Here is a 12,073-nt window from a genome sequence, read left to right as displayed (position 1 = left end):
ATAAGATTTAGAACGTAGAATGGTTTTTTAGTGTTTTGTGTGCCGCTTATGTGCTGCTTACTTTATACTGGTCTACTCCACACAGAAAGGGTGGCAAGAGAACTGAGGCTTACTCTCCACCGATTCTGCCGTCAAACGGATGCTTTGTATGCTACTCAAACTTTTCACTGGCATCCCATCCCTTTCCCATATTCAGGACAAACTCCTGGCCTCACCTTTAAAGTTCTCTGAGGCTTTGTCCCATGGTATCTTTTGGATCCCCTTTCCTGCCCTACCCTTCTTGTAATCTTCAGCTCCTCCAGCTCTATCATCCTCAGCCTCCAAAACATCTCCTGCTCTCTAACACGACTCCATCTATTCTCCTTAGCTGTCCCTCTCTGTGTGTGGAACTCCTTCCTGAGACATCTGCCATCTCTCTTTCCTCCTTCGGAATCGTTCTTTTCTATAAGGGCTTTTGTTTAACACCTTTAGTCCTCATTTCCAGTTCCAAATTTAAGTATGTACAATCTGCATTTGTCACATTTACCCCTTGTTATCCTGGCCTCTCTCCCTGCTTCGGTTGTCTTTCTTCACGGTTTCAGAAGGTAAGCTCCATGAAGGCAGGGACCTCTCTCCGTATGTGTGTGAGATATATGTGTGTAAATAGAGATAAATACACACTCATACACGCACACTTACGAAACTTTGTAAAGCACCATGTGAAGTAGCACTGGTGTATGCTAGGGGTCAGCAAACTTTTTCAGCAGGGGGCCGGTCCACTGTCCCTCAGACCTTGTGGTGGGCCGGACTATATATTTTTTTTTGGGGGGGGGGAATAAATGTAAAAAACACCAGGCAGGCCCCACAAATAACCCAGAGATGCATTTTAAATAAAAGGACACATTCTGCTCATGTAAAAACACCAGGCAGGCCCCACAAATAACCCAGAGATGCATTTTAAATAAAAGGACACATTCTACTCATGTAAAAACATGGACCATCCGCGGGCGATTGGGCCAGATCCGGCCCCTGGGCCTTAGTTTGCCTACCCATGGTGTATGCATTATGTTTATTGCAACAGTTCAGGAATATTTTTGCATCTTTACATGAACATCACCAGCTTTGTTACATGGTACCAAGAATCCCAGGGATGGGGGACCAGTGGCCTTGCGGATGGAGTCGGGACTCCAGCTCCCATAAGCCCCAGCCGGTTTGGCCAATGGTTGGGAATGATGGAAGCTTGAGTCCAGCAACATCTAGAGGGCCACAAGCTCCCCACCTCGCCACCAAACTAGCCGCTTTCATTCAGCATCTTAAAGAGTTTGCACAACTTTATATGCTATTTCTAGAATGTGGCCTAAGAAGACATGTTTTTATCTCCCAACTAGAAGCACTGTGGCTGGAAAGTTTGTGGGGGGAAGTGAGAAAAACCTAGGACCGCCATTAGATGTGAGGTGGGTATAGAGGCCGAGGCAGAATGCTTGTTTCAGGAGAATTTGACAACTGGCTCAGGGCATGAGGGCCTGCCAAACCCTCAACAAGCGAACCCTGATAATATACACTCTGTGAGAGAAAGCGAGGAAATTAATCAAGGGATTCTTCTGCAATCTGTGTGGCCTAAGAGCCCATAGTGCACTGTGGTATATAAAATGTGCTGAATCGCTAGAAGCTGGGGACGTGGCATGATCTCCCTGGAAAAATGTGTAGCATTAAGTAGTATATAGAAGACACATTCCCAAGTCTGTGGCCACATAGGACAGCAAGCGGCCTCTCTGTTACGGGTAATGGTCGCCCTCTACCCAGTAGTGCCAGTAACATTAAATACAGAAAGCCTTTCAAATCGAAACCCCGAGCCTATGAGCTCCTGCCAACAGGCAGACCTGGCATCCATTTGAATGTCCTCCGAGAGCCCACCCACGAGGAAAGCTTGGGACACCGTGGAACTTGAAATTTGTATTGCGGTTTCCCCAAGATGAATTAACCACCAGCCACGGAGGAAAACAAAAGCCTCCCAGTCATTAATACTGACCACAAACATAAACACCGTGTAGAAGATCAGAGCCATGGCACTGAAGGACTGTATGGAAGCCATCATGTTCCTCTGGAGACTCAGCGGGAGCACGATGCAGAGGGAGATGATGAACAGCAGGACAATCCGGAACCAGCCGCTCACCTGGAAGATGAGGAAGAGTTGCAATGAGAACATCCAAATGATCTCTAGGGGAATGGGGAAAATGCCCAGCAAATTATATATAAACCATGCATACATAAACACAACATATACACACACAATATAAGACACAGCAAGACTGAATGCCTTCCCCACCCACAATACACCAAGATTAAGATTCACTCCGAAAGCACAGGAAAGGCAAGGAAACGCCGGCTTGCTAGGAAAAGCGGCTTCCCACAGGGCGTTCTGTGATTAACTTACATAGTCACTTGGTGCCACTGTTGCTCTACGAAGCTCTTAGCGAGCCCCGTTTTAAAAGCGAAAGCTTGTTGGCTGTTTTAAATGGTAATCCGAACGCAACCTATTTGAATATCTTTTATGTACTTCCAGCAAATAAAATGAAAACTAACCTTGCTGGAGAAAGGGGAAGGGGGGGTGGAAATGAAGGAAGAGATGGAAGTCTTGGAAATTCTGACCCAGAAAATTAACCGGCAGCTTTTTGGTATTTATTGTAGCGGGAGGTTTGGAAATGCCTAGAAATATTTAATACCTAATTTGGCTTTGCTTATGACGCATCTTTTAAACTTCTCGGCTCCTTAATCAGAGCTTAACTACATCAGGCCGGAGCAGATAAAAACCGTGCCAAAGCACTACTGAATGTCCATTTAGCTTTTCTGGCCTGCCCCTGCCCCTAGGGATTGTTCCCTGGTCCCTATTTCCCCAAGGGGAATTCAACTGTTCCTCTGTCGAAAAGGCAAACAGCAGATATGCTATCAGTGCTTGCACTTTCTTGACCCGGTTTGCCAGGGAATTCACAATCCAGTTGTGTATCCCTTTTTGGAGCTTTGAGATTAACAAACAAACCGGGTACAACCTAAGGCTTACACTATAGCCCTGAAGTATTGTTCGGTTCTCCAAAGTGCTGGATCCCCCAGGTCTGCCACAGACTTCCCCTACGGTCCTTTAGCATTGCTATCTCCTGGTTTTTTGTCGACAGCATCAGGGTAACAGGTCCAGCTCTGCCTAGTCTTGCTTCACATCACTACCAAGTCAAAACACTTCACAAACAAGATGAGAAAATCAAAACAGTACAACAATGGGGATGGGTGGGTGCAAACACCTAAGTCCATTCTACTGGAGTCCATGGACTAATGCAATAAATGTTTCTGGATCTGAACATAAGTGTAGCTACTATATAAACAGAAAGAGATAGTCTTACTACTAAACTAAAGGAAACACGCAGGAAACCGAACACTTGCAGAATATCCATTTGGGGCTGGCCCTTGGACTTATATGTGGGAGTTAAGTTTGCCTTGGATCAGGCTGTTGTGGGACAAAGTGCTCTGCGGCTTCAGCGCTTGCTACTAACTTTGAAAACAGCAGGCTGGAGAGATGCTTGGATGCATCACAACAATACTGTGCAGGCAGGATGCATTCAAAAGCAAAAACTTACGCAGAACAACAGGAAAGGGGAAATGTTCTGAATTGCTGGTGATAAGGTCAATATGAAGCAAGCTTACCTGGAGCCCGAACAACCGGGCAAAGAAGTTGGATCCCAAGTCTCCAATAACAACGTAGAAAGCGATGCAGGTTCCTAGCATCAGTCCAATCATACTGCAAAAGCACAAAAATGGGCAGGTCACTCCAAAGCAGAGTGTTCCCTTGGAATGCAGCCCTTATTACATGCCAGGTATGTGCTAACGGCTGCATTCCAGATGTGATCAGCACTCAAACACTGTGAACAGTAACATCATCTACTACTGATGCCCTAGACACCTTTGCTGTGAATTTCCCACCACCTCACTAAAAGGACAGCTTCAGGAGAAGCATTGATTCTGTATATCAGGTGCCTGAGCTTCATGCTCCTTAACGCAGGCAGTGAGCAAACACAAAACGACAGAAATATGGTTGACACCAACTTCTAATCCAAACGAAGACGTCCACATCTGCTATCACCAGAGGCGCAGTCTAAGAAAGGCAGCCTAGGGGGGAACTAGGCCTGTAAAGTGAAACAAGCAGCCGCTGAGACACGATGGGACTCCAGATGGGCCAAATTTATTAGTGAGCCATAATAGTGCCATGTTTCGGAATGCACTGACATTACTGCTAGCAGTCTATGTAGTAAAAACAGACCTACCTGCACATATAGCATGATCCTAATGGTGAGTATTGCTCTAAAGAACCCAACAAAGTCACAGAGGATCTTACATGTAAGCCACATGGTCTAGAGCACATTGCCAAAGCTGCTTCCCTAACTTTTCATAAGCTCCAAATTAAACGCTTCCTAAATCCAGTCTCACGTGGCACATTTTGATTAGTAGTGCAGGTGAAGCCCAAACAGTCCCATTTCACACTTTGTGCATAATGGCAAACTTTTCTCCACCGGAAGAGAATGGAGAATTTGCAGGTCGACATTTCAAAAAGCATGCACGCTTTTCTTTTGTGCAGCTGCTTTCATGTCACGCAACTGTTTTATGAAATAATGTCAGGCTACGGGAAGGGCCATAGTGGAGGTGCGGGGCGTCGGCTTTATGAGACACTAATAAAGGAGACACCTTAGCAGCGATACAACTCGAGGAGGTTAAAGCCTCCAGGTGCATGCATGTTAATTTAACTGCCTTTCCAGAGCCAGGAATGGAACCTCTACTTTGGGAATGTGCTTTAAAAGGAGCTATTATTCACTTACACACTTTCAGAGGGCGTGAGCGAGTGTAGCATCACACACAGTCGGGGATGGGAGGAACCAAGCTAGAAGCCCCACTCTCCACAGAGTGGGCTGGGCTTCACCCCCTTCCTGAGGAGGTTGGGCGTTTTAATTAAGTGATCATCCTGGGAACCCGTGCCCTGTTCCCTTTCTCAGCGGCACGGACCACTTCCCCTCCCATTTCCGATCGTATAACATCCCCACAGCAATTACAGAGATTGCTCACATAGAAAAGCAATGGCAAACGAAGCGCTGAGAATATTTTTAGTCACCTATCAAAGCAGTTTAGCAGCTGGGAATAAGGAAGACAGCCAGGATCACATGACTGTCCAGCACGCCAACGGATTCCCACTTTGAGAACCTCCATCATAAAAAGCAACTTGGTGATGCCACGAGCGCTCAAATTACAGCCTGATCTATCTGCAGAGCCCCTCTTTTTACTGCGTTAGGGACACACGTCCACAGTTGCAGGAGAAGACAAGTCAGAAGCTTCCCTAGGTTTCTCTTCCACAGCTTAAACTCTGGGGCAAACTAAGGCTAAAGATGTAGTGGAGCAACATCTATCTTTATAGGAGAAAAGTTTTGGTTAGATGCAGCAAAGACCTCTGAACAATGACAGCAGCATTGTGTCATTATTATTGTTAGCTAATTTGCTAATATGATCTAGTGACATCCTGGCTCTACCGAGGGGATACAATCACAAAGAGGATAAAAAGCCATGCCTACTGAATAATGGACAAGTCTCTGCACATTCCAAAGCCGGAGAGTTGAGCAGCTCTCCCCTGTGTGAAAAGGCAAGTCATCGTATGTGATTCGTAATGGGGTGAGCAGCCCAACCCTCCTAACAAAGCAAATGGACCCCATCACCTCCAGCTTGAAAATGCTGGGACTGCAACACCAAGCCATTTACTCCAGCCACCTTAACTAATAAAATCTGCGGGAGTTGGAAGCAAAATTATAACGGATACTTCTAATTCTGTAGGGTCTCGCCCACAATAATGCGAGGAAACAGCTGTATACATACCCTGTTGTTGTTGAAATGGCCAATTGCGTATTCAGATGGGTTTAAATTACTTTTACCCAACAGGAGCACTGCAACGTTTTGTTCAAAGCTTAAAATGTGCACAACACCCTCCCCACTTTTTTGCCTAAATAATTATGACATTCATCCGGATCTTAAGCAATGAGTACCTATTGATGGAGAATCCAGAATTCTGGGAAGATGTTTGAGAAGAGAAATCTGTGCTTAGAAATGCCCATCCCAGGTACAGTGGTGGGACATTTGTGGCCCTCCAGCTGTTGGGCTCCCGATTCCCACCAGCCTCAGCCAGCCTGGCCAATTTTCAGGGATGATGGGAATTGGAAGTTCAGCTAACATTTGGAGGGGAAGAGGATTCTTCACCCCTGCCCTTCAGGTCGGACCAATATGAGCAAATACTGTCAAGTTCCCTAAGAGAGAGGCTGGAATTAGCCAAGAGAACCAGAAAAAACCCAAAGGTCCAAAACAATAAATGGAACACCAGGTTTGAAGGGATCAGAACTGATAATTTAAACTATATATAGATAATTTCAAAGACTGGAATTTTGAAGAGGGGAGTGGGGTAAAAAAGAAAGTTACCTGGTTTCCACAAGCATTTTCCCAAGTTTTCCATAGGCATGGAAGGCTAGAAAGAAAAGGGGGAGGAAAACACACACATCACCGTCACAATTATTCAAACATATGTTCAAAACGTGGCATATTTTTTTAAAGGAACAACAGCCACCAGAGGCTATTCAAGAGGCAGGGCTTTGCCCGTTTTGTATTTCAGAGTTAGTTTTCTTCTACCCCACAGCCACTCTGGGACTGCCCCCCACCCCACGCCTTGGCATACCATTCACAAATCAGAAGCCACATAAAAACAAATTTGGGAGAAAGATTCAAAGCAGGTTCTTCCCTCCCTCCCCCCTCCACCCACAAAAAAAAAAAACTCAACAGCACTAAATAGGAGTTACACATGGCAACTATTAGAAGAAGAAAGTCAGAGCGGAAAAAGAAAATATGTGAGCATGAGAGAGTGTGTGGCAAAAAGTTACTGCAGTGCAAAATTTCAATCAAGTCCCCATTTTTATTCCTTCCTTCTCCATTATGACTGAACCACTTTGTGCCGCTGACGGGAGGATTGAGATGGTGCCCAGAATGTGCAGCCACCCTGAGAATATCCATGATTCACAACCCACACCAAAGGGATTTGACCAAGAGATTTCTTTTTCATTTCATACACTGGTCACCGCTCGCAGCACAAAGCAACTGGCATCCTTGAAATCACCGTTCCTCTGGAAAGCTCAGCTTGTATTTTCAAAAGGCGTTTTACTATGGGGATAAGAGGGAAATTGCCACCTCCGGTTCTGAGGGAGAGAACCTTTTTTAACCTGGGCTTCTTACTAATGCCACACATTCATGTGAAATGTTTACAGAAGGCAACAGGGCTTTCAGCCCCTCGGCTCGCACAATGTGCATGTTTTCTTGGTGAAATCTGCACATACAAAAACAGCAAAGAAAAAAGAAAATAAAAAAGGATCAGCCGCCCAAGCGCAAGGATGTAATAAAATAAGGGATAAGGACAACAGAAAGGGCGTATCCTTCTCCAATGGAAGGCTCAAAGATAATGCCGCCTTAGAAATAGATTGATTGTTTTTTAAAGCAGATTTTCAATTAAAATGGATCAATTAAACAACGGACTTGGGATCCATCTGTTGAGTCAAGCAACTGCGGAATGAAACTACCCCCTTCAGGCTCAAGATACCTCAGAGGTGGGGAAGGAGGGAGGGAAACGCTTCCCTCAAATTTCTTTCAAAAACTCCCTTTGAAGCAAGCCCAACCTGGCTACAAGAGACAGGTTGCTTGGCTGGCTCCAACTACCTGGATCTAAGAGCAGGAAGTTTGGTTACCAAGGTGTTCTCCTTTTTACTTTGGGCTGCTGTTAACTGCTCGAATTTCACAGCCCACATCCTCTGGCCAGGTCTGAGGAAAGTGCTTGCGATTTTTTCTTTTCTGCCTGCAGAATCAGAGTTGGAAGGGACTCCAAGGATAATTTAGTCCAGCCCCCTGCAATGCAGGAATCTTATGTCCAATGTGGGGCTCAAACCCACAACCCTGAGATTAAGAGTCTCGTGCGCTACTGACTGAGCTACCCTTAAGAATCCCGGTAAGAAATTGTGCCCAACTAGCGCCAAAGAACTGGCAGAGGCAGCCCACAAGAGGAACTCTTGCTTGACGAGCATTAGAGAACAGGCCTTGAAGCAATCGCAAAACACGGACTGAGGAATACTGGATCAAAATGCCGGCTCAGTCATTCACTCAGCAGAGGGTTTTGAAAAAGTCACGCTCACTCAGAGTTGGTCCATGCACTACCTGAGCTGACCAATATATGGGGGGAAAATGCTTGCGAAAGCGGTCCATTTGCATGCTGAGTGCAGACATCCTTGCAGTGGCTACTTCTGTGAAAACAGATTTCTTGTTTCCAGCACACCCCTTTTACAGAAGGAGCCACTGAGATCTTCCACAGGCACTGCTTACATGAGAAGGCCACTGGTGGGAGGAGTTATTTATAACTCACTTTCCCACCGGTATATGGGAATAAATGGCTTATTTTGCCGGGAAAAGAAAAATAGATACCTGGGCTTAAGCTTTAAGCAATAAAGCAGGCTGAAAATTTAAGTTTGCAAATGAATCCATTCATCTATGGGCAGGCAGGACCATCAGCATTTCATATTTTAATCTGGCATGTCATCAGTGTCAGAAGACAACTGACTATGTACCGGCAGGGGTAAAAACAGCATGTGAAGCAACAAGCGCCGCCCCCCATAGCAAAGCAAACCCAAACAGTAGAGGGTTGGGGGGTATATAACACCAGTAAAATTGGGTAAAATGTATAAAGTGTGTAATAAATGTTGGAAGTGTAAGGAGACAGAAGGAACATTTTACCATATGTGGTGGGAATGTAAGAAGGTAAAAAGCTTCTGGGAGATGATCTATAATGAGTTAAAGAAAATGTTGAAATATACTTTTTGTTAAAAAACCAGAAGCTTTCTTAATGGGAATACTGGATAATGAAATTAGTAAAAAAGATGTGAAATTAGTTTTGTATGCAGTAACAGCAGCCAGAATTTTGCTGGCACAGAAATGGAAACAGGAAGAGATGCCCACGAAAGAAGAACGGAGGATGAAACTGATGGAATACGCAGAAATGGACAGATTGACGGGGAGAATTAGGAACCAACGTGACCAGAGATTCTCCGAGGACTGGAAGAAATTTACAGAGTATATCAAAAATTTCTGTGATGAGCAAATAACGTTTGTTGGCTTTCAAGAAGCTCTGTGAAATTACTGTTAGAAATATTTTTTAAAAAATATGATGTGATTAAGAGTATCTGAGTGCAATATATTGGGAAATGTGAGACGAAGATAAAAAAAAACCAAAATTATCAGACAAGTTGAGGGAAGTTCTGGAAAAAAGGGTTTAAATTAAAAATGGATGTATAACTTTGTAAAAATGTTTTTTTGAAGGAAAATCTAATAATTTTTTTTTAAAAAAAGAAATAACCTCATTACGTTATATATTATTGTTATGCAGTCCTTTAGTATACAAAGGACTTGACAATCCTTATTACACTCCTCCTCAATAAAAAGGTCATTATTCTCACCTTACAAATGAGGAATGAAGGCTGAGACAAGTAACTTGCCCAAGGCCATTTAATAAATCCATTGCAGAGCCAGAATCTGGATTTGGGCCCTCTAGATCCAAGACCAGATGTTCTATCTACCAAATCAAACCAGCTCTCTAATTTATATAATGATAGATACGGAAATGTTTCAAGACTGGTATAGGCCTAAGATATTAAACTATCAGTGTCTTTGGGTGTTCTAAAATGAGGCAATGAGTAGATGTTTTAGATTTCCTATGTTGAGACAGATTATTAAACAGATATCAGATAAATTAAACCTATAAATATGTATTTATAAGTATGCAGCTAAACTGCAGTCAGGATCCAAATGGGAGATTCTCCACTTTCCACAGTGAGCATGTGAACCATTTATGAACAGCCAGTCCCTCTCTCTAGTCTAATTAAACAAATGAAAAATAAATAAATCTGGGTCTTGGCTGAAGGACAGGGCTCAAGTGATGGAATGCTTTTCCATAATTCCATATAAAATATTCCCTTCATGCAGAAAACTAGAACATCAGGAGTAAAGGTTCTAGCTAGCTCTATGCCAGTTTTCTACACAGAGGGAATTATTTTTCTGTATGGAATTCAGTCAGATGCGCTTGCAAGACAAACAAACTGACCTCAGCTTCCGTCTACCACAGGTCTCATCCATATCTGAATGTTTATGAAAATGAAGCCAGAGCATTATAGTGCACACAACATTCTTACAGAGAACACGTGAGACCCAGTATACCTTCATAAACACTAAGTATGTAGACAAAATGGCTTTCAGCCAAGATCCTGTAGTAGTTAGAACAACAATCAAGTGTCCTCCCAGTACCCTCCTTCAGGAGTTGGGATTACATCTCCTCTCTTAACTTTGCAAACTTTGCAGATATCCAAATTCTTGTGTAATGTTCAGTAGCCCAACAACCAATAGAGAATAGCAGTGGATGAAATATTTTTACCTATAGTCTTGTGTATTTAAATATTTAACCCTGCCTAACTCAAAGGCATCAAGCAGATATTAGTGTATTTCCCAATTTATTACTACTACATAATATTGGGGTAGGAGTGTACCAGAATACAGAATACTACAGTCATGTATAGATTTATTCCCAATATGTAATAAAGCTTTTATATATACAGTGGTACCTTGGAAGTCGAACGGAATCCATTCCAGAAGTCTGTTCGACTTCCAAAATGTTCGGAAACCAAGACGAGCCGCGTTGGACGTTTGGGTTCCAAAAAACGTTCGCAAACTGGAACACTCACTTCTGGGTCTGCAGTGTTTGGGAGCCAAAACATTCGAGTTGCAAGGCACTCGTCAACCAAGGTACGACTGTGTGAGTGAGTGAGTGAGTGTGTGTGTATTGTTTGTAGACACTTCAGAGCACACTTGAGAACAGTAAGCTTATTCATTATCATTACAAATTTAAAACAAGGTTTTAAATAAAACTGAAATATAAAGCAAATCCCTTTTGTGGAGGGGCAGCAGAGCCAAGAGCTGTCCTCCAAGCACTAGCATCCCTGAAGCTTACATAGATGGGGCACAACAAGACCAAGTGAGGCCGTGCTTATGTCCTTTCTGTGGAATTACTTCTACCATCTACATCAAGAAAATAAACAATTCTGAGTGAAAAGCATTAGCTCCTTTGCTTTAAACGATCCTATCAAAGCCCGAGAAAAATTATAGCCACAAACAACAGTATATAATTTAAAAACAGCGACAACATTGCTGCTTCGTTTCTCAGAGACAAATGCTATTGATTTGCCGGACTTGACAGACATCTAGAGTTCCTCCGCCCACCCCGTCTCTCGCTCCCAAACAACATTTAGAGGTGTTTATTCCTATTGTTCCTCTGCCACTTTGGCTTTTGTAGCCAAGGCTTTGAATGCTCTTCCGGAAGACACTGCTTAGATTAAGTTGATTTGTAAAACTTTCCTGCGTCCCTCAAAGCTGCCAAAGCCTCCCACAGAATCGGCATGGGCTCTGCCAGGATCTCTTGCAGCTGGACCGGTGTAGAAGAAAGCCAGCGACAAAGGCTGCTGTGTGTAGCTGCTCAACCTTGATGCATTAGGATGACTGTGGCGGCGGTGGCCCAGCCTTCCCCGGGGCAGAGGATGCCTTTTTCCCAGGCACTCTCCCTTGCTCTGGGCTGATGGCATCTCTCCCAGGGCAAAGGCGGGCAGAAAAGGGAAGCCATTTCTTTCCGCAGCAATGTTTGTGTGCCAAAAAGTTTGGAAGCATTTACTAGCCCTTCTGTGTATCTAAGCTGCTTAGGTTTTTTGGTTGTTGTTGGTTTTTTTTTTGAAAGGGAAGGGAACCTCTTCTTCCTGGGAGACACTCCAAGGTGAAGAGGACTCTCTGTATTCAGGCAAAGTAGGAGGAGTGTACAAAGACTTATTGTAACACAGAAGGGGGAAATCAAGGACTGCGGGCATCTGGCGAGAGGGAGAAAGAGCTATGTCTGACTCCCTGTTCCTTTCGCCTCCTTAACCCTACCCTGCCAAAAGAGAGAGAGAGAGAG

The 12,073-nt window shown here is 43.9% G+C and overlaps 1 protein-coding gene across 2 annotated transcripts in view; it reads right to left on the bottom strand.

Annotated features, from left to right (window-relative positions):
* SLC38A10 (solute carrier family 38 member 10) overlaps nucleotides 1–12,073 on the bottom strand; it is an 82,389-nt gene that overhangs the window by 58,180 nt on the left and 12,136 nt on the right. For both annotated transcript variants that reach the window (XM_083727443.1, XM_083727444.1), the window contains exons 3-5: nucleotides 6,475–6,520; nucleotides 3,673–3,766; nucleotides 2,009–2,152 (exon numbers count right to left, since the gene is read on the bottom strand). In XM_083727443.1, the coding sequence (XP_083583569.1) occupies nucleotides 2,009–2,152; nucleotides 3,673–3,766; nucleotides 6,475–6,520 (284 nt within the window). The remainder of the gene's footprint in view (nucleotides 1–2,008; nucleotides 2,153–3,672; nucleotides 3,767–6,474; nucleotides 6,521–12,073) is intronic.

Source organism: Podarcis gaigeae, assembly GCF_964106915.1.
Source record: "Podarcis gaigeae genome assembly, chromosome: 2".
Classification (NCBI taxonomy): Eukaryota; Metazoa; Chordata; class Lepidosauria; order Squamata; family Lacertidae; genus Podarcis; species Podarcis gaigeae.
Note: the sequence above shows the minus strand (reverse complement) of the source record. Positions and strands in the feature narration are given on the sequence as shown.